General features: G+C 46.0%; 1 protein-coding gene across 1 annotated transcript; it reads right to left on the bottom strand.

Moving 5' to 3' along the window:
• Nucleotides 1–4,623: 4,623 nt before the first annotated feature.
• On the bottom strand, nt 4,624–21,027 carry KLRG2 (killer cell lectin like receptor G2). The gene is made up of 5 exons (XM_003791577.1): nt 20,235–21,027; nt 13,918–14,019; nt 13,403–13,548; nt 5,163–5,266; nt 4,624–4,744 (listed from the first exon to the last, which is right to left on the bottom strand). Exons 1-5 carry the CDS (start codon nt 21,025–21,027, stop codon nt 4,624–4,626), a joined length of 1,266 nt encoding a protein of 421 aa, XP_003791625.1.
• Between the last annotated feature and the right edge of the window lie 2,458 nt (nt 21,028–23,485).

Raw genomic sequence — 23,485 nt, 5'->3', positions numbered from 1 at the left:
GATCACACCACTGCATTCCAGCCTGGGTGACAGTGTGACCCTGCCCACCCCCTCCCCAAAAGTAGCAATTTGTACACCATTTGGAAAGAAGTAAAAAACCCTTATTTGCAGATGAAATGACTATCTGGAAAACTCCAAACTATTAGAAACTGAATATAAATAGTAAGGGAAATTAGTTAGGTCCAAAACTTATGTACAGAAATCATGGCATTTTACTTTAGCCGCTGTGTGGCATCTTATTACATGGATGGTGCATGAATATATATCCCTAATATATTGTGACAAAGGAAACCAGTTTCCTGGGCAGGGGTGGGGATTGGCAGAGAGGGTGCCTGCGGGAACCTTGCTTAGAGTGTGGTGACAAGGGCAGGGTATACAGTTGCCAAACCTTATCAGACTGCACCCTTAACATGCACGCATTTCAATGCATATAATTTGTACTTCAGTTGGGCTGATTTTAAAGCACATTGATAATGGTATTTCAACATAGTTGGATTTTTTTCATAATCTTATGTTTATTTTACAATTCTGAGACAGAATCTCACTCCGTTGCCCAGGCTAGCATGCCATGCCTGGCTAATTTTTCTTGTTTTCTTTCTTTTTGATTTATTTATTTTTAAGTAGAGACAGAGTCCTGCTCTTGCTCAGGCTGGTCTTGAACTCCTGAGCTCAAGCAATCCCCCCACCTTGGCCTCCCGGAATGCTAGGATTATAGGTAGGCATGAGCTACCATGCCTTGCCTATTTTATATTTTTAAAAACATGATTCTGAGAAGGGATCTATGGTATCAAAAAAAGATTACAAATGTATATGGATGTGATGTTGGATCTGTTGTGTGTTCTGTTGTCCATGTCTCGCACCTTCTCTTTTTTTTTCCTTCCGTCTCTTTGTCTCTCTGAAATGCATTCTGGGTACTCACCTTGGCTTTACCTTCAAGTTCAGTTAATTGTCAGCTGTTCCCATCTTCTATTTAACTTGTCCACTCAGCTTTTAATACCAACAACTGTAATTTTTATTTCTAGAAATTCTACTTGTTTCTCTTAAAACTGTCATCTTTTTTCACAGTGTTGTTTTCTTGTTTCAAAGTTTTTCTAGTCTTTAATTATATAATAAGCTCACCCTAAGAATCCACTGGCTTCCTAAGAGTGGATTAAGGGAACACCCCTTCAGGGAAGTTTTGCATTGGTTTCTGCTAAAGACTCCGTGTGTACCCCCAAGCCTAGAGCAATACTGATGGTAACTCCTCACGTAGAAAGTTTCCGGGCCACGCAGGGAGTCCAAATTCAAATGCTGTGCTGACCGACACCCAGCCCCAAGGTTTCACATTATGAATGGAAACTTTTTTCATCCAGGGAGAGACAGATGAGCTTCCTTGCCATCCCACTGTTGCTTTAGCCCAACCTTTCACTGAGGACAAAAAAGAGATCAATCTACACCTTGTGTTGGTCCGAGGCCACAGTTCCTATTCCATCTAAGCTGGAAAATAGCCCATAGTTCACAAGACTAATGCGTCACTTCATGGGTAAGTCAGAAAACCAGCTCATGCCTGGTCTGGTTCTCAGTTCTCTTCCTTTTTCAGGGATTTTCTCTTTTCTGGGAGCACAGCTGTACATTCACAATTACTTCACCAAATTCAAAGTCCCACAAGGTTTAAAAAAAAACTTTTATTGCAAAATATTTCAGACATAATTAATCAGTTTTAAAGTTAACAACTATGTTGGATGAAGCTTTTTTTGCGGGGGAGACAAAGTTTTTTTATGTCACCCTCGGTAGAGTGCTGTGGCATCACAGCTCACAGCAACATCAAACCCTTGGGCTTGAGCAATTCTCTTGCCTTAGCCTCCCAAGTAGCTGGGACTACAGGCGCCCATCACAATGCCCAGCTATTTTTTTTGTTGTTGCAGTTGTTGTTGTTTAGCTGGCCTGGGCCAGGTTTGAACCCACCAGCCTCTGTGTTTGTGGCTGGCGCTCTTACTCACTGAGCTACGGGTGCTGAGCTGAATGAAACTGTTTTTGTTCAAGAAATATTTCTATTCTGCTAGGGCTGTTTTGAGCACTAGACCTGGTAGGGCAAGTAGCAAGAGCTAGAGTTGGACACAGCATAGTGATGTATTTCTCTTCCCCTTGAAGCTGGCTGGCCCTATAACTTGTTTTAGACCAGAGAAATGTGGCATATGTGACACTGGGTGAATTCTACGGCTAGCCTTTAGATCTAGTTTACACGGTCCCTTCCTGGGAATGCTCCTGCCATGTTATGAGGAAGCCCAAGCAGCGACGTGGAGAGAACCAATGTCTCAGTGAGGAGTCAGCACCGATTGGTGGCCAAAGTAAGTGAGGTCATTTTTGACCTGCCAGCCACCCTAGGGCTTCAGCCAATACCACCTAAGGCAAAATTCTCTGGTTTATCCACAGAATCACAGCTTTTTTGGGAGAAGTAGTTGTTGGCAAGACTGGGGACAATTTGTTATAGAGCAATAGATAACTGAAGCAGCAGATGTTCTCAACTATGAAATAACTTGGCACCTCCTCTTTGCCTCACTCCACCTGAGGGTTTCCTGCTCAGCAGCCACTGTGATCAACAGGGAACCTGCAGCCTCAAAGCCACATATGGTTCTCCAGATCCCCAAGTGCAGCCCCCTCCACCAAATCCAGACTTCACAGAACAAAAGACAGCACTCAAGGATTCAGAAGGCCACAAGTTCCCCACCCCGTGGAGTTAGACATAACTAGCTTTTATTGAGACCTTCCCTTCTAGTTGGGTGACTTTGAACAAACCACTTTCCTTCTCTGGATGCTAAGTCAGTTAACAAATTTCTGTACACTCATTAACTACATGCATACACCGGGAACACACAGCAGGGGGTGGGGTAACACGTGCAGCTTCCTGCCCATGCATGAAGTATTGTGATTGGCACCTGCCCCACCTCCTCCACCCATTTCACATCTGGCCAGGAAATTTCCATCTCTTTTTTTTTGTTTTTACATCCTAAGAGTGTGAGAAATTTCTCTTACCTAAGACTCTCCATCCCTTTTTCCCAGATGGCCCAGACAAGCTCTTGCTTTAAATGCACAAATAAAGCTTTCTCTGTTTTGGAGGGATTAGGAAGTAGGGTCTGACTTGGAAGCCCTCCTGCCTGAAGGCTTTTGCTGAACCCCACCGCAGAGACATCTTTAGCTTGGTTGTCTCATGGCCATGAGGGGAAGAGGTGACTGGAAGCTGCCCATGTTCCTCCTGTTGCTGTCCGCCCTCGGGCCCCATGCTTTTCGACAACTCCCTCCTGCCAAGCTGGGGCAGCCAGCTGTTCCTGACCTGGTGGGCCTATCCTCTCTGCCTCATACCACCTTGGGCGTCAGCTTACCAGGGGCCCCAGCCAGCCCCAAATGCTGGGTCTCCCAAGGACCTTTACTGTCTGCCAACCTCTTGCTAACTCTCAGGGCAGAGGAGAAACTTCCACCCCCCTTGTCCAGGTCTTTTCCTTTGCTGTTCTCTGCAGTCTGTTGGTGACTGTGTTAGCTGTGCACCCTGCTGCCTGCAAACGGAATTCACAGCAATGCTGTCCTTGCCAGATGCCACCACCGCCCAACAACTGAAGACTTGTTTCAGTGAAACTTCAAGAGAACCCAGCTTGGAATTGGCTGTGATTGTTAACACTGTCTTTCCCTCTGAGAGTGAAAAGGTACAGGGGTGAGAACAGGTAGGGGAGAGGAGGATAGAAAATGTCCTTTTTAGGCTGGGCACAGTGGCTCAGGCCTGTGATCCCAGCACTCTGAGAGGTCGAGGTGGGTGGATTGCTCTGAGCTCATGAGTTCAAGACCAGCCTGAGCTAGAGAGAGACCCAGCCTCTAAAAACAGCTGGGAATTGTGGGTGCCTATAATCCCAACTACTCGGAAGGCTGAGGCAAGAGAATTGCTTGAGTCCAGGAGTTTGAAGTTACTGTGAGCTGTGACACCACAGCATTCTACAGAGGTGAGACTCTGTCAAAAAAAAAGAAAAAAAAATGGAAATATCCCTTTTATTTTTTGAGATGAAGTCTCACTCTGTTGCCCTGGGTAGAGTGCTATAGCATCATAGCTCACAGCAACTTCAGACTCTTGGGCTCAAGTGATCCTCTTGCCTCAGCCTCCCAAGTAGCTAGGACTACAGGCACACGTCGTACTACCAACTAGCCTTTCTACTTTTAGTAGAGATGAGGTCTTGCTTTTGCTCAGGCTGGTCTCAAACTCCTGAGCTCAAGCAATCTACCCACCTCGGCCTCCCTGAGTGCTAGGATTATAGGCGTAAGCCACTGAGCCCGGCTGGAAATGTCCATCTTAACAGGGGAGAAATCAAGGCTCAGAAAAGCTAAAAATCCATCCCGAGCCACCAAACCAGTCAGCTTCAAAAGCTGCGGGCTAAAACTGGTTCTCAGACCCAAGGCCACAGCAAACGTCCTCCCCCTCAGACATGATCTTCCTGTGGTGGGGGCAGCTCCCTGAGGTCACTCAGGCAGGCTCCTCTTGAGCAGTGTAGGGCACCTGGAAGGTGGAAGCCAGGTCCAGGGACAGGCTGCTCAGCTCTTGGTGGTCTTTGCTGCGGGGTGCTGCATGGCCCCCCAGTAGGCATAGGACTGGCAGAGCCACAGTCACTTGGTCCCTTTGGCACAGACCCAGGGTCTTGGAGAGCTGCAGTCCATAGCCACAAGCTTGCCTTCCTCCAGGCATGCGCAGCTGAGACCCGGGGTGTCCTTGTCATCATCCGGGAGTCTGGGGAGTAGGAGAGAGGAGGGAAGGGAGGCGATCAGGTCCCGGGGCCTCCTTCCCTGTGCTTGCAGTCCCTGTGCCTGTTCCCCACTTGGCCCAGACACTGTGAGATGTGCCATGAGGCTGTCCCCTAGGTGGTCAGCCACGTGGCACTGGGTGAACCACCTTGCTCTGAGCCACAGGATGTAAAATGAGGGTGACATCCTGCTTGAGAATGCACTGGGAACCCAGACAAGGAATGGAATAATGGGGACTAAGCAAACGCCCAGCCCTGAGCATGGGCAGGGGTGGGCCTGGTTTCCCAAGTGGCATCCCCTCGGCTGTGGGTGGAACAGGAGGCTGAATCTGTGCACAAACCGAGGTTTCTGAGGAGCAGGGGATGGGGGCTTGGCAGAGGAGGAGAAAGCCCGTGGTCACTCACAGCTGTGGCGGCAGGGGGGACCCGTCGATCCAGTGCCAGCCCTGGGGGCCTCTCTGGGCCCCTACCCAGGAGTACTTGGTGACCGGGTATCGGCTCAGGAAGTCCTGAGGGAGAAAAGCAGACTGGACACTCTTCTCTGGACACCAGTGTGGCTTACTGGGGGTGTCTGTTTTCCCTGAGGTTTCTGCAGGATCTCGGCTGACCCATCGGAGGAGAGAATCCACTCAACCCATGTGCACAAGACACCGGTGACTGTGAGAGCTGTATTGGGTGCTTGCTGGGTACCAAGTGCTGTGCTTGGGACTGAGGACCAGGAATGAGGGTGACCCCATCTCAGCCAAGTGGATGTGAATGTCAATCACCACCGAGAGATGCACCATGCCAGTGGAGTGGCAGAGAGACAGGGAAGGGGGCAGGAGGAACGTCAGGAGGCTGCAGACACATCCAGGGAACAGCAGATAGCCCGACTGGGGGTGGATGAACAGCCCAGTCACCAACAAGAGCATCATTACCTTGCCTGGGTTCAGTGCAACCATATTAAGGCCATTAAAAGAGGCAAGTATGGAGCCCTTGGAGTAACATGGGGAGAGTTATAGTCCATTATGTAAAAAGATGAATCAAAATTGCGGCATGACCATAATAATAAGAAATGTATTCACACTGAAGGCAGACACACAAGGAACAGCAAAAAGCATGTTCGAGAACTGTTAGAGACGGGTTTTTTTCCTTTTCAATATTTGCCTTCAATGTCACATTATTTTTAACAACGAATTAAGGCAAAAAAGACTCAATGTCTTTAAAAATATACTTAAGATTTTTTAAGCTGGGAAAAAAATGCTTAAATATCGTAAGTCCCAGCATGAGGACTTGGAGCTGCTGCAGTTCCCATCAGCTCAGCCTTCCTGGAGCATAATTTGGTGCCACGTAGGTAACGAGAGCAGCCAACACCATTCCCATCGCACGAACGGGTGATTTCACTCTGGGGAATAGATCCAAGACTATAAAGGGGAGAAAATGAACTTACCCAAAGATAACACAGTGCTATTTATAAAGAAAAAACTGAAACTATCCAATGCTCAGTAATCAATCAATCAACATGATGGAAAATTACACTGCTATAAAAATGATGAGTACCTAGAAAATGTAGTTATGCAGGGAAATGTAAATATAAAATCATGCCAAGTTAAAAACAAAATAAGCAGCCCACACCAGCAAGTCCGTATCACTTACATTAAGAAGCACATATTCAGACGGATGTGGATTAGAAGAGTGATGTCAGTGAATTTGGCATATGCTCAGTTCTTCCCTCCAAATTGAGTTAGCAAAGGTAAAATCTTTCTAAATAAAGCCTGGGAATTAGAAAGTAACCGCTGGAATGGTTGTCCCCTGGGTACCACTCCACCCATTCTTCAGGCCGCAGCTTAAAGGTCACTTCCTGTAGGGGCACCAGGCTGACCCCCCTCCAAGGTGAGCTGGGGACACGTCCCTTCCCTGGCTACCTTAAGTTTCATGGACACAGCTATTATGCTGCCTTTTAACAGCTTGTCAGGTTCTGTATTAGACAGTGAACTTGGTAAGGATGGGGAGCTTATCTTACTCAACACGGCGCTGTGAGAGCCCAGCTCACAGTAAGCAGCTCAGTAAAACCACCTCCCTCCTTTCCACCTGAGCTCTGGAGCTCGCTCCCTTCCCTCCAGGCCTCTGGGGTGCAGGACCTGAAGGCCAATCTCTGCCCCACCATTAGTCCCAGCGCTCCCTGGTCTTCTCAGGAGTTCAGACTCCTGTTCTCATTGTTAACAAAAGTCGCAATGTAGGAAAGGCATTGTCTAAAGTTACAAATAAATTCTAGGAACTTCTGAGTAGTATGTGGCTTAAAGGACTGCTGTCTCACAATGGCACAAGAGGTCCCAGGGCCTCCACTATCTTAAGCTCTGGCTTCTCCTACTGGTGCCAATATGGAGACAGGGAATGTAATCTTGGGCAGAATGACTGGAAATTTACATCTTAAAATTAAGGTAAATTATTTCCTTTGCCTTCATATGTTTATTTTTTTTTAAATTGTGGTAAAAGATTTGTAACACAAAATTGATCATCTTAACCATTGTAAGTGTACAGTTCAAGGGCATTCGGTATGTCTATGTTGTTGTGAAATCATCACCAACATCCATCTCCAGACCTTTCTCATCTCCCCAAACAGAAATTCTGTCCCATGAAACAACAACTCCCCATTGCCCCAGCAACTAGCATTCTGCCTTCTGTCTTCATACATTTCCCTTTTAATATTAAAATATTTCAAATTACTTCATGTTTTAATCCTAGGATGTATAGTTACTCATATTTTCATCGTTTTGAAATCAGGATGTGGCTCACATACAACACGTTCTGTTAAGATAGCTCCTCCCTCCTCTACTTTGCAAAGTAAGGCTGGTATTAAAACAGTGATGAGCGCTTGGACTTCCTCCTTTTCTCTAATTCTGAGCAAAATGGGCTCTTTGGAAAGATAAGCCATGTTTGCCCAACAGCTGTGGGCATGCTGGCCCCTGGTGTGTCCCTGGGACTTGTATCCTCAGACCCTATCCCACTCTTGCTCAGAACTCAGTAGGGCCCCAGAGCTCCACACTCATCATACTCCAGATTTTCTGAGATCCAAACCTGGATCTCAAATCTCAGCTTTGGTCTTTTTACAGGGAAGGACCTTATCCAGACTGTGATATAGTTTCTGCAAATTTACTTGCATTGCAAATAATAAATCTTGTATGCACTTTGTTTTTTTTAAAACTCTTTATTTCAGGGTGTTTGCAATTTGGATGGTTAAACCTAGTTGCCCCCTAAGAGCCAACCAGCAACAGGGAAGCAATTTATTCAGCGAGATTCAAGGTCATGCTGAGTTGATCCAGAATGGGGGGTGGAGGGCAGGGGGCCTCTGTTTTACCAGCTTCCTGGTGGCACTTGTTGTGCTCAATCAGTCTGTTTCAGGAGATGGAAAAATTATGCTGAGCTGTAAAATCCCTGCCTACCTGAGTTCCTGGCCCCAACTCCAAGTGCTTTCTAGGGACCTGCCTTTAGACTCACCTATATTCCCCCTGGCTTTCATGTTGCACGTGAGACTGGGTGGGGCCATTTTGTGCAGGAGCCCCTGACGCTTTCTCCGCACAGCCCATCTTCATCTCAGTTATAACAACAGCTCAGGACCCTGGCCGAGCCAGTTCTATGTAGAATGCCTCTTGCCTTCATAGGCTACCACTCCTCTGTAATCATAGTGCACATGATTTGTCAGCATCAATCTGGCAAAAGTCAAAGGGAAGGAGAAAATCCTACAAGCTGCGAGATGAAAGAAAAGCATCAGGTAATTCACAAAGGAAAACCCAGCAGACTAACAGCAGAAACTTTAAAGCCAGAGGGACTGGGGTCCTATCTTTAGTTTTCTTACAATAACTGTCGGCCAAGAATTTTGTATCCTATATAATTAAGTTTCTTAAATGTAGGAGAATTAAAATACTTTCCAGACAAGCAAACACTAAGGAAATTTGTCACCACTAGACTTTCCCTACAAGAGATGCTTAAAAAAGCTCTAAACACCAAAAAGAAAGTTGATATTTACCAGCGTAGAAGTACTGAAAAGCAAAAACTCATAGATCTTATAAAACAGCAACATGAGGAAGAATACAAAGCAAGTAGGTAACAATCAGCATGCTGAGGGAACAGTACCTCACTTATCAATATTAACGCTGAACGTAAAGGGTCAAAATAGACCCACTTAAAAGGCATAGATTGATGGAAAGGATGAAAAACACAACCCAAATATCTTCTGTCTCCAAGAAACCCATTTAACTCAAAGAGTTGCATAGATTTAAGGTAAGAGTGGAAAAAAATATCCCATGCAAATGGAAACCAAAAATGAGCAGAACTGGCTATTCTTATATCAGATAAAACAGATTTTAAATCAAGAACGGTTAAAAAGGACAAAGATGGTTATGATAAAGGGGTCAATTCAACAAGAAGATATAATTCTTAATATATGTGCACCGAACACCAGAGCTTTTAGATTCATAAATACCACTAGACCTAAGAAATGAAACAAACATCAATCTAATTATAATGAAGGACATCCTAATGACAGAATAAGACAGATCATCAAAATAGAAAATCAACAAAGAAACACTGGACTTAAATGAGACTCTAGAACAAATGGAGCTAACAGATATTTATAGAACATTCCATCCCTAAATTATAGAACATACATTCCTCTCATCAGCATATGGAGCATTTTCTAAGATAAACATATGTTAGGCCACAAAACAAGTCCCAGCAAATTTTTAAAACTCAAAATAATTTCATGTACCTTCTTAGACCACAGTGGAATAAACCTAGAAATCAATCCCAAGAGGAACTCTTGAAACCATACAACTATGTGAAGAAATCAAGATGGAAATCAATAAATTTTTTGAAGTGAATGACAATGATGACACATGCCAGCAAAATCTCTGGGATACAGCAAAACCAGTGCGAAGAGGGAAGTGCATTGTGCTAAATACTTACATTAAAAAAAGAGATCACAAACTCCTAAACTAATGTCATGCCTCAGGGAACTAGAAAAACAAGAACCAATCAAACTCAAAGCTAACAAAGATCTGAGTTGAACTAAATGAAATTGAAACTGAAAGAATAATGCAAAGGATCACGGAAATGAAAAGATGGTCTTTTGAAAAGATAAAATTGACAAATCACTGGGTAGATTAGCCAAGAAAAGAAGAGAGAGAATTCAAATAAGTTCAATCAGAAGTGAAAAACGAGACATTACAGCTTATACCACTGAAATAAGAAAGATAATTAGGACAGTGCCTGTGGCTCAAAGAAGTAGGGTGCCGGCCTCATATGCAAGAGGGCAGGTTCAAACCTAGCCCCAGCCAAAAAACTGCAAAAAAAAAAAAAAAAAAAGAAAGAAAGAAAGATAATCAGACTACTATGAATATCTCTATACACACAAACTAGAAAATCTAGGGGAAATGGATACATTTTTGAAAACACACACTCTCCTAAGCTTGAATCAAGAAGAAATAGAAATTTGGAACAGATCAATAATGAGTAGTGGTATAGAATCAGTAATAAAAAGATATCCCAACCAAAAAGTCCAAGACCAGTCAATTCACAGTTTAATTCTACTAGACCTATAAATAAGAACTGTTATCTATACAACTGAAACAGTTTCATAACATCAAAAAGGAGCAAATCCTCCTTAATTCATTCTATAAAGCCAGTTATCACTCCTATATCAAAGTCAAGAAAGGACACAACACAAAAAGAAAACTACAGACCAATATCCCTCATGAACATAGATGCAAAAATCCTTAACAAAAGACTAGCAAACTGAGTCCAATAACACATCAAAAAAAGTCACCACAATCAAATAGGTTTCATTCCAGAGATACAAGTATAGTTCAATATATGCAAACCAGTAAATGTGATACCATATAAACAGAATTAAAAACAAAAACCATATGATGGCTTGGCACCAGTAGCTCAGTGGTTAGGTCACTGGTGGGTTTGTATGTGGCCAGGGCCTGCTAAACAACAATGACAACTACAACAAAAAAATAGCAGGCATTGTGGCAGGTGCCTGTCGTCCCAGCTACTTGGGAGGCTGAGGAAAGAGAATTGTGTAAGCCAATGATTTTGAGGTTGCTGTGAGCTGTGATGCCATGGGACTCTACCAAGGGCGACATAGTAAGACTTTGTCTCAAAACAAAACAAAAAACCATATGATCATCTCAATAGAAAAACTATTCAATAAAATCCAGCACCCCTTCATAATAAAAACCCTTAACAAACTAGGAAGGAACTATGGAAGGAACATATTTCAAAATAACAAAAGCCATATATGTCGAGTCCACAGTCAATATCACATGGAATGGAGTAAAGTTTGAAAGCATTCCCCCTAAGAAATGGAACAAGACAAGGATGCCTACTTTCAGTACATCTAGTTGACACAGTGCTAGAAGTTCTAGCCAGAGCAATGAGGCGAGAGAAAGAAATAAAGGCATGCAAATTGGAAAAGAGGAGGTCAAAGTTTCCCTGTTTGCTGGTGCTATGACCTTCTATACAGAAAACCCTAAAGACTTCTCCCAGAGACTCCTACAATTGATAAATAATTAAGGATTAAGCATCATACTTACTACAACAGTCACCAATATCATAACTCATCTGAGGAATTACTGAGAACAAGACATTCTCCTGGCAAGCCTGGAAATCATTTATGCGGTCACAACAATAAATAAATTCAATAGTCTCAGGTTTCAAATTTAATATACACCACTTAGTAGCATTTCTGTATAGGAATAGCAGCCAAGCTGATAATCAAATGAAGAACTCATTTATAACGGCTATAAAAAAATACTTAGAAATATACGTAAAAAGGAGGTAAAATATCTCTACAAGGAGAACTACAAAACATTGATGAAAGAAATCATGGATGACACAATGGGTATACACAGTTTTTTATAGTGCTTTAATGAAGTTTGGAGACTCAGAATGGGGGAGATTAGGAGGGGAGTGAGGAATCAAAAATTACCTACCAGGTACAATGTATATTATTTGCAGGATTAGGACAGTAAAAGCCTTGACTTCACCACTATACAATTCATCCATGTATCAAAAAACCACTTGTTCCCCCTAAATCTACTGAAATTAAAAATAAAATGAAACAACACACAGAGGAGGTGCTCAGTTCATGTTCATTAAAGCCCTGGCTGAAGGAAAGCTGCTCTGTCGGGCGTATCAGCGCGGCTAATATAGATTCTTGGCACCTGTCCGTGTAAAATTAAGTCAGGGATTGGTGGGAATGTGAAATAATACAGTTACTGCAAGAACACACATGGTGGTTCCTGAAACATTAGAAATAGAATAAATCATATGATCTGACAATTCCACGGCTGGGTATAGTCCCCAAAGAATTGAAAGCAGGACCTCAAAGAACATGCACCCACGTTCTTAGCAGTATTCAGAAGAGCCAAAATGTGGAAGCAACACAAGTCTTCACTAACAGAGGAGCAAATAAGCGACATATGCTATCCACACACAATGGACTGCTATTCAGTTGAAAAGGAAGGAAGTTCTGATATGTACTACAACACAGGTGAATGCTGAGGATGGATACTAAGTGAAGTAAGTTCGTCAAAACAGTCAAATAATATATGATTTGATTTCTGTGAGGTACTTATAGTAGTCAAAATCAGAGGGGCAGAAAGTTGAATGGTGGCTGCCAGGGGCTGGGGGCAGAGAGAAGTCGGAATTAGTTTGAAGGGTGCAGCATTTCAGGGGCACGAGAGGAAGAGCGCTCAGTGGAGGGATGACGGTGATGGCTGCACACAACACTGCAGGAATTTAATATCACTGAAGTGTATACTTAAAATGGTTAAGGTGGTAAATTTCGTGTTATACACATGTCTACTGTAACACAGTTTTTAAAAATAGAAAATAAAAATTAAGCCAAGGGCTGGATCCAGGTTATTGGTCTTTTTTGTAGCTGCTCTGAAATCCATTGACTAGATTACTGGTCAGCATATATTCACTCCTTGTCCCCTGTGCTGCGAGACAGAATATACCACACTGCCACTCTGATGTTGGGCTTGGCTGTGTTACTGCTTTGGCCACTGGGATGTCAGCTGGTAAGACATGAGCAGTGGCCTTGTATGATGCTTGCATGGTTCAGCTGGCTTCTTGCACTCAGGCCCAGCCGGCCTGTGTCCTAAAGCTGACCAGTGAAACCTAGCCAGCACCAGCCTATCAACAGTTGACCTACAGACTATCAAGAGATAAGTGCTTATTGTCTTAAATCACAAAGGAGTTAGGGATGATTTGTTACCCAGTACCATTATAACACTAGCTGACTGGTATACTCACTTGAGGTACTTTATTTTCCATACCACCCCCCAGAGAGGACATGTGTGTCTGCATATCCCCCATCCCTGCCCCATCAGCAGGCCTGGACCAGCACACACTGGCTCCTGACCTCACAGCTAACTGTGTGACCACCAGGCTGAATGGGAGTATCCTGCTCCACCTCTTAGAATGAAGAGCAAGTTAAAGACCTCAGAGACGGGAGGTCTGGTCCCCTGCATGTCACTTCAATGTGGAGAGTTGCACCAGATGTTTCAGATTCCTTCCACTGCTTAGATCCTGAGGTCTGGAATGACATGTACCCCCAGGTCCCTCCCCTCTGCAACTGGCCACCCCCTTCTTACCTGGGTGTGGTTGAGCAGGGGGAGGGTGGCACTGTGAGCTGAGCAGAAAGCCTGGCTGGCCTCCCAGGGTTGCACTTCCACAGAGAGGTAATAACAGTGCTCCTCGGACCACACCCAGCCTGGAGGGCAGGGCTGGCACCTGACCCCTGTAAGCAGAGACCACTGGTGAGCTGCAGGGTAAACCGTGTGTGTGTAACAAACAAACCTGGCTGCCGCCTTGACTGAGGGGGCAAATCTGGAGGCCTGGAATTGGCAAGGCTTGGGGCAGAATGGAGGGTGAGCAGGGCCCCACGGAAGCTGTACAGGCTGGCATCCAATTACTCGTTGGAGCACGAGCTGTGTCTAGTGGAAGCAAGGACCAAATTGTTTTCAACTTTGTTCAACAAGCCCCGTTTCTTCATGTTGCACCTCCCAGTGAGGGTGGGGCTGTCTCTTTCTAATCCCCACGGTGCTAGACACAGCCCTGGTGCTTGACTGGCAGGGAGAAGGAACAGTGGGGGTGGGGAGAACCCTACCTGCTCTAGAGGCCAGGGCCACAATGGTCACTGCAGAGACTGCCAGGAGCACAGCCATGACTGCCAAGGCCCAGCGCAGGGACTTCATGTACGTGGGCAGCCCTGGGGTGGGGCAAACAGGAGAGGCAGGTTAGAGGGGACCACTCCAACCCAGAACGAGACTCACCTCACCAGCACCCAGCCCATCGGCCCAACTTAGGTTCCAACTTTATATTTCAGAGAAAGAGGATAGAAGACGTTCTTCTTAAATAATTAGTGTAGAAGACGTAAGATTCTATTCCAGAAAGAGAAGAGATAATTGGCCAAAAACCATTTACTGAGCACTTACTGTACATTAGACACAGGGCACCGATGCCACAGAGAATAAACTATTATACTACCAGGAAGAGAAGCGAGGGCATGCCGGAGCTGACAGGTCCGGGCCCAAGTCCCGACTGCATGGGCCACTCCGGTGTCTTGATGTTTTCCCATTTTCCCATCAACATCACACCTGCCTCCTCAGTTTCTCCAGGTCTTACATGCTGTGCATGTAGCACTCTGCAGACTGAGAGCAGGACACAGCTGTGAGTGTCAGCAGCAGCAGCAGACCTGTACGCAGGGACCATCGGGACCAAATAGGTGGCTGGACTGAGGCTGAGGGAGGGAGCTGAGCCACGGAGGAGGTGAGAGTGTGTTCTGGGTGGAGGTATAGGTGGCAATGGCTTGGAACTGGATGGCACTTAAACCTGGCTGTGTTAACCTGGGAAGCCAGAGAAGGGAATGTGGAGGATAGGAGAGAGCAGGAAGGATTCTGAATGATCGATTGCAGCCAGGGAGAGTGATGAACAGTGAGCATTCCTGAATTGGAACACAGAAGCATGAAGTCAGCTATAGCAAGAAAGCAACTCTCCTCTCCCAGAATGGTTACAGCAATGGGTCAGCAATGACCACAGAGTCATTGTGAAGGTTGTGACAGCAAAATTATTATACTGGCTAAAGCTTGAAATAAAAGCAGAAGTAATTCTGCAGCAATATTTTACTATTTCAAAAAGACTAATTGCATTAAAATCCCCCCATGTCTATCAGTATAATATGTATCCATATATAAATACACACATGCATATGGTACACACAAAAAGGAACACATTTCCAAGGTTTTTAATAAAGCACATTTTCAATCATAATTCAACTTTTAAATCATAGACACTTTTGAAATCCCTAGTTTTTCATTTGCATTGGAGAAACAACCTGCTTAAAAGATCAGAAAGGGATGGGGTACAAAAAGTCAACATTCCATCTATGACTTTTCTGAAATCCTTTTTTTTTTTGCAGTTTTCGGCCGGGGTTGGGTTTGAACCTGCCACCTCTGGCACATGGGGCTGGCGTCCTACTCCTTTGAGCCACAGGCTCTGCCCCCTGAAATCCTTTTTAAAAAAATACTTAATCTGCTTCTCAAAGGGATGTGACCAAAATTTCCATCAACTGATGAAAGGACAAACAAAATGTGGTAGATCCTGTACACGGGATTATTACTCAGCTATAAAAAAGTAGGAAATGCCGGTACACGTTACAATAGGATGAACCTTGAAGACATGTTAAATGAAAGATGCCAGACACAAAAGGCCACATATTCTTTGAGTCTTTTGATATGAAATGTCCAGAATAGACAAATGTCTAGACACAAAACAGATTAGTGGTTACCTCGGGGTCGAGTTGGAAGGGTTGGGAGGGGCTACCTAAAGAGTATGAGTTTCTTGAAAGCTGTGTTGACCAGTTTGATGGAAGTATTTCGGATTGCATGGAAAACCCTACACTGTACCCCAGAAGTGCATTAATGTACATAGTTACCATTCAATAAAAAAAAAAAAAGAGTACGAGTTTCTTTTTAGATGATAATAATGATGAAAATCATCTATATTGATTGTGATGATGGTTGTACAATTTTGTGAATACACTAAAAGCCACTGACTTGTACACTTTAGATGGGTGAATTTACAGTATATGAATTATATCTCAATAACACTATTACTCAAAAGAAGGGGGCTTGAAAATGCTTGGAATAAAAGATACCTATAAATTGAGTCTTTTTTTTCCTTCCAAACTTTTATATATATATATTTTTAATAAATTGAGTCTTAAAATAGCAAAACAGAACTAAAAACACTGGAAAAGAAACATAAAATAAATCTACCAGTCACCTAAGTAAATACAAGGATGGTTGCTGAAACTAAAGTTAGCTCTGACCTTTTATCTTTTATGTTTTATTTCTTGAGATCTCTTGAAAACCTACACCTCTCTAGCTCTGACCTTTCAGAAAACAAAGCAGGAAAGCAATACAATCTTGCCCCTAACTTCTCACACACCATTTAGGAGGACCCACCTAATTCCAAGAGGCTGATTTTGGAACAGCCCTGTGCAGAGCCACCTGTTCTCCCAAACTACCAGCCAAAGGGAGATCCCCACCCTACCCCCTACCCTACCCCACCTCTAAGAAGCTTTTTTTTTTTTTTTAATCACCTAGGCCCTTGCCTTAGTTCACCCTTCTTGTTGAGCTAGGCACCCTGATTCCATAGTCAGAAACCGCTCAGCAAAGCTCCAAACCCAAGCAGTGTCCCTCAGGCCAAGCCTCGGTCTTGCGCTGGGAAACACAAGATTTTTTGTTTTGTTTTGCTTTTTAGAAACAGGGTCTGGCTATGCTGCCCAGTCTGGAGTGTAGTGGCTATTCACAGCATGAATCCCCCAACACCCCATCAGCATGGGAATTTTAACTTGCTCTGTTTCTGGTCTGGGCTGGTTCACCCCTGGTGGTCCCTAGAAGGTTACCACGTTGATGTGGAACTTAGTGCAGATACCAATCAGCATAGTACTATAGCCCAGAACTCCTGGCTAGAGTGGTCCTTCCTCCTGCCTCAGCCGCCTGATTGGCAGGAAGGGTACACTATAGGCACACCCGCCATGCCCAGCACCCAAGATTCTTTAACCCACATTTCCCAGAAAGCAAAACTGGAGAACCAACCATCAGCACCTACCTGGGATCACTCATCCTCCCACCTCCTCTCCCCCACAGCCCTGGTTACCTGATCATTTCTAGAACTGTTTGAATGTGGCAACTGTCCTGATTGTCCAGTCCCAGAATCTGACACTCAGCATTGTTGACCACACTCTTCTAGAAAGGCTCTTCTTTCCCTGCTTCTCTGCCTCCTGATTCTCCTCCTACATTGGCTCCCACTTACATTGGCTCTTCTTATTCTTCTTTTATTTTTGTTTCCTTGAGACTGAATCTCACTATGTTGCCCTGGGTAGAGTGCTGTAGTATCACAGCTCACAGCAACCTCCAACTCTTGGGCTTAAGTGATTCTCTTGCCTCAGCCTCCCAAGTAGCTGGGACTATAGGTGCCTGCCACAATGCCTGGCTATGTTTTGTTGCAGTTGTCATTGTTTAGCTGACCTGGGCCAGGTTCAAACCTGCCAATCTCGATGTATGTGGCCTTTGCCATAACCACTGTGCTACAGGTGCCAAGCCTCTTCCTCTTCTTTTAAATGACATCCCTCCCTGGAACTCCCAAAGGCACCATCTCATTTATTTCTCCCACAGCTCTTCCCACATTCTCCATTTTGGTAAGATATCACAACCCATCCTCTAGTGCAGTGGTTCTCAACCTTACTAATGCTGTGACCCTTTAATACAGTTCCTCATATTGTGGTGACCCCCAACCATAAAATTATTTTAGTTGCTACTTCATAACTGTAATTTTGCTACTGTTAAGAATTGTAATGTAAATATCTGATATGCAGGATGTATTTAAGCAACCCCTGTGAAAGGGTCGTTTGAACCCCAAAGGGGTTGTGACCACAAGTTGAGAACCGCTGCTCTAGTGACTCATGTCAGAAATGTAGGAGTCATCCGCCTCCTCCCATTAGCTTACTTCATCGGCTCAGTGGCCCAGCCTGTGTGTATCATAGATCCTCCTACCTCTGCCATAGATCAAGCCTTCAGTATCTCTCCATGAACTAATGCTATCATCTCCTAACTGATGTTCCCTTCTTCCATCTCTTGTCTGTCCTGGCCTTCCCCCACTGGAGAGTCAGAGCTCTCTTTCTAGAATAAGACCCCAACCATGTTATCAGCCCAGCCTTGTTTGTCAGAGCTTTTTTTTTTCTGAGACACAGTCCTACTCTGTGACCTAGGCTACAGTACCATGGCCCTAGCTTAGCTCACAGCAACTTCAAACTCAAGAGGTCAAGCGATCCTCCTGCCTCAGCTTCCTGGGTAGCTGGGACTATATGTGTGTGCACCACCATGTCTGGGTACTTTTTCTATTTTTAGTAGAGATGGGGTCTCCCTGTTGCTCAGGCTGGTCTTGAATTTCTGAGCTCAAGGGATCCTCCTGCCTCGACCTCCCAGAGTACTAGGATTACAGGTGTGAGCCACTGCACCCAGCCCATCACAGCTTCTTTAAGATGAAAAGCTGGAGTCATTGTGTGTACTGAACTGAATAACATCTCCCCAAAGATATCAACATCCTGATCCCTGCAGCCTGTGATTATGTTAGGTTATATGGCAAAGTGGAATTAAGGTTGATGATAATCAGTTGACCTAGAGAGGGGGGAATTATCCTGGATTACCTGGCTGGGCCCAGTGTAATCACAGGGGTCCTTATAAATAAATGGGAGGAGGAGGTGGAACCTTTGGGGCAGAGGCAGTGGTGGGAGAAGGATTCAGCTCAACATTGCTGGATTTGAACACACAGAAGGCCATGAGCTAAGGAATGTAGTGGCCCATAGAAGCTGGAAAAGGCAAGGAAAGAGGCCCCTCCCCATCCCAGAAAGTGAGGCAGCCCTGCTGACTCCACTTTATATCAGGAAGCTGGTGTCAAACTGACCTATAGCACTGTGAGACAAATCTGTGTCACCCAAACCCACTAAATTTGTGGTAATTTGTTATAACAGCAATAGAAAATATTCCATCTCTCTGGAATTACTCATATCTGTAATCTAGTTCTCTGGGAGGCGGAGGTGGGTGGATTGCATGAGTTCAAGAGTTGAATCAGACCAGGCTGATCAAGACTAAGACCCCTGTCTCTAATAATAACAGAAGAACTGGCTGGGCAAGTGCTTGTAGTCCCAGCTACTTGGGAGGCCGAGGCAAGAGGATTGCTTAAGCCCAGGAGTTAGAGGTTGCTGTGAGTTATGGTGCCACAGTACTCTACCCAGGGTGACAGAATGAGACTGTCGAAAGAAAGAAAGAAAGAAAGAAAATATTCCATCATGCAGAAAGTGTGCTCACACCAAACTCTGCAAAAGTTTCTCAGTGATCTAAGCCCCTGAACCCTATGGTCTATGAACCCCTTTAGGTGGTGCCCATGGAGCTGGCTTGTCTTTTATCTCCATCAGCCAGACTTCCACCAGTTGGCCTGCTGGGCAGAGTGCTGGCTCGTTCTGGCCTCTGCTCTTTTTTTTTTTTTTTTTTTTTTTGAGACAGAGCCTCAAGCTATCCCCCTGGGTAGAGTGCCCTACCATCACAGCTCACAGCAACCTCCAACTCCTGGGCTCAAGTGAGTCTCCTGCCTCCGCCTCCTAAGTAGCTGGGACTACAGGCGTCTGCCACAACTTCCGGCTATTTTTTGGTTGCAGCCGTCATTATTGTTTGGTGGCGGGGGCTGGATTCCAACCCACCAGCTCAGGTGTATGTGGCTGGCGCCTTAAGGCTTGAGCCACAGGCCCTGAGCCCTGGCCTCTGCTCTTATCCATCTTCCTACATCGAAGCCCCAACCTCTCCCAACTCCTACTCACTTTTCAAGATGAGGCTCCAGCAAGCTTTATCATGCTCCAAGTTCACCAGCCACACTCTTCAGGTTCCAGGACAAGGACTGTTTATCTTTTTCTGGCTCTTTCTTCTGTGCCAAGCTGTCTCTCCCGCCTCACCCCCAACACGCACAGGCAAACACACAAGCTAGCCATTCTGGGTTAGGTTTAGCATTAGCTCAACATTTGCTGAACGGATGAGTGTTTGGGGCCAAGTGCTCTTAGATATGTGGAGAGAAAGAACCAGCCTGGACCTTGGAGAAATCAACCCACGGCACAGCAGCAGACTGGGCCAGCCTGGAACCTGTGTTTCCGCCTGCAATGACCAGCACTGGATCCGAATTAACTACCTCTCCTCTGGAACAATGCACTTAGACCAGATAGATGGTTTTGGTTGTTAGTCCCAGAGGTCAGGTGGGATCGGGGCATCGGATGGTCGTTGCGGTGCCTCTGCCCCTCCATGCGAGTGGCCCGGTGCTGGGCAGGTGTGGGTGTGGATGTGTGTTCACGCTGCGGCGCCTGAGAGCACTTACCTAAGAGCGCTATCGCCCGGGGCAGTTTCTTGTTGCCGGGGTGTAGCAGCACCGAGTCCTCGTTCTCCAGTCCCAGCTCTTTGCAGCGGCAGCGGCAGCGGCACGTGGGGTAGCCCGCGCTTCTCTCTGCCGGGCTGGCCCTACCTTCGGCGTCACGGCCGCTCTCTATCCGGGCTGTGGTCAGCGGCGAGCCGCGGCCCCATGTGCTGCCCGGGGATGGTGTCCGTTGCAGGAGTGGGTGCGCAGGGGAGGCGTGGCGGGGGAAGGCTGGGGACTCCGGCACTGGCACAGTGAGAAAGCGCGTGGAGGGCGCTGGCGAGGGTGCTCGGCTGCCGCCGGCCGCGCCCACGGGCTTCACGCGCACGTCCACCTGCAGTTCCATGGGCGCCCAGGGGCCGGGCGCCGGCTCGCCCGGAGCGGCCCACGGTAGTAGCTCGGACCCGGGCGCTTCGCCGTCCCGAGGCTGTTCGGCCGAGGCGGGGCCCGGCGACGGCGGCTCCGGGCCGGCTGACCCCAGGCGGCGGAAGGCGCCGTAGCCCAGGCTGAGTGGCGGCCCCCGCTGGAGCCCAGGGCGAGGCGGGGACAGCTTCTTCTCGCCCGGGGGGTCCAGGCCCGCGCCCGCCGCATCCTTCGCGGTCCTGGCCAGAGTTGGGCTGCCCTGGGGACTCTCGGGCTGCTGTGTCTCCGCGGGTATCTGCGGCTGCTCCAGGTCCGGGACCTGGCTTTCCACGGGCTCCGCTGGGAACTCAGCCCCAGGAAGGCCTCCTGGTGACAACTCACCCGCCCTCTCCATCCCCGCGGTGCACCTGGGGCTGGTAGAACCGAGCTCACCTGGGATCAGGTAGATCGACGCTGAGACCTCCTGGGTCCGGATTGGTCCAGCCGCGTCGCTGGGCCCTGCTGTGATTGGCTGTGGGCAGGGCTCTGTTTGCCAGCCCCCTTCAACCCACAAGCCTCGCCAACAGGAGTCGGGAGCCTTGGTGGGCAGTGGACTCCGCCGAGGGGTCGCAGCGTGGGCGAGAGTTCTCTAGGGAAAAAGTGAACTGTGCGCCAAGTCGTGTAGGAGGGAACAGTGAGCCTGGCCTGACCTCACCCTCTTCTTTGTCCCTTGCCCCACCCTTTTCCCCTCCGGCCCTCTGTCACCGCCTTGCTTTAGAAAGTTACAGTTTGAGCAGGGAACAATTGGCCAACCCTCTCTGGATGAGAAAAATCAGTGCGTCCAAAGGAAATGGGGCTGGCCTCTGCAAAAGCCCCGCTGGTTGTCTGGACAGCGGGGACAAGCAGGCACACCCTAGAGCACTGATCCAGGCAGAAGTCCCAGAGGCAACAGCCACGGAGGCCCGAGTCGTACTAGCCTAACTTATTAAAGACTGAAGAACGAATAAGTAAGAAAATGTGTGTTTTCACGGGGAGGAGAGCCTAGACCCCCACTAGCCTGGTGTGGTAAAGTACCAGGCTTCCCACCCAGGCCAGTGATCTGAGTACCATTTTAAAACTACGCATTCCAGGCGAGGTTCCACTCAAAGCTACCGAACCTCACAGGGGCATAAGGCCTCTAGTATTTTTAAGTGCCCCAGGATAGGGTTGGCACACGATAAAATTCCATTCAATTTGAATTTCAGATAAATAAAGGATAGGTTTTTAATACAGTTGTCCTCCCTTATCTACAGGTAGGTGATAGTCCCAAGACCCCCAGTTGAATGCTTGAAAGTCTGTACACTGTTTTTTCCTATACGAGGGGTCTTCAAAAAGTTAATGAAAAATGCATATTATGAAAAAAACTATGCATGGATTTCAGAAATGTTATTGCACCTTTTGGTGCAACTCATATTTACTCTTCATAATGTCTCTGAACAGGATATGGTAGTTTGAGGCACTAAGAAATTTATCAGTTTGAAAAGAGGCCCTAGCAGAGCAACATGAATTCTGCTAAAATGAAGCAACAGACACCAAATTTATGGTGAAGCTTAGGCAGTAGAACGGTAAATTCATGGATGCATTATGAAAAGCTTATGGGGACAATGCCCCAAAGAAATCATTTTAAGAAGGAACAAGATGTTGAAGATGAAGCCAGCAGTGGCTGACCATCCACATGAGTTTGCAATGAAAAAAGTAATCTTGTTCAGGCCCTAATTGAAGAAGACTAAAAATTAACAGCACAAACAATAGCCAATACCATAGACACCTCAAATGGTTCAACGTACACAAATTCTTTTCTCTCTTTTCTTTTCTCTCCTTTCCTCTTTTCTCTTTCTTTCTTCCGTTCTTTCCTCCTCCTCCTTCTTCTTCTTCCCTCCCCGCTCTCTCCACAAAACAGGCTGGAGTGAAGTGGAGCAATGGTTCACTGCAATCTCCACCTCCCAGCCTAAAGCAACCCTCCTGCCTCAGCCTCCTGAGTAGCTGGGACTATAGGTGCATGCCAGCATTCCTGGCTAATTTTTATTTGTAGGGATGGGGTCTCACTTCAATGTCCCAGTTGGTTTCAAGCTCCTAGACTCAAGTGATCCTCTCACCTTGGCTGGGATTTCAAGCCTGAGACACTATACCAGGCCAGTTTACACAATTCGGACTGAAAAAGTAAAGTTGAGCAAACTTCCCACTTGATGAGTGCCAACACCCTTTCTCCCAGATCAGCTGCAGACAAAAGCAGAGCCTCTAATGGAAATTTTAAACAAGTAGAATTGAGATCCTGGAGCTTTTCTTTGAAAAATTATTAATGGGAGATGGTCATAGCTTTACCAGCAAATCCTGAAGACAGATCACAATCAAACCAGTGGCTACCAACTGGTGGGAGTGGTCCAGAGAAACCAGAAGCAAACTGGTGAAAGTCAGTCTTGGCAACAATTTAGGGGATGATTAAGTCATTTTGCTTGCTGGCTTTCTGGAGGGTGAAAGAATGACAACATCTGTTTATTATGAGAATATTCTGAGGAAGTTACCCAAACCTTTAACAAAAAAACCCAAACAAACAAACAAAAAACAATCCTGGGAAATCTTCACTAGACAGTCCTTCACCCTGACAATGCTCCTGCTCATTCCTCTCGTCAAACAAGGGCAATTTTTTGAGAATTTCTATGGAAAATCATTAGGTGTCTATTTTATAGTCCTGACTTGGCTCCTTCTGATCTCTTCTTCTTTCCTAATTTTAAAATTCTTTAAAGGGGACCCATTTTTCTCCCGTTAATATATAAAAAAAACTACACTGACATGGTTAAACACCTGGAACCCTCAGTTCTTTTTTTTTTTTTTTT

Source organism: Otolemur garnettii, unplaced genomic scaffold (genome assembly GCF_000181295.1).
Source record: "Otolemur garnettii isolate 467f Iridium unplaced genomic scaffold, OtoGar3 scaffold00049, whole genome shotgun sequence".
In the NCBI taxonomy this organism is placed as follows: domain Eukaryota; kingdom Metazoa; phylum Chordata; class Mammalia; order Primates; family Galagidae; genus Otolemur; species Otolemur garnettii.
This window is presented reverse-complemented; position numbering and strand designations above follow the sequence as displayed.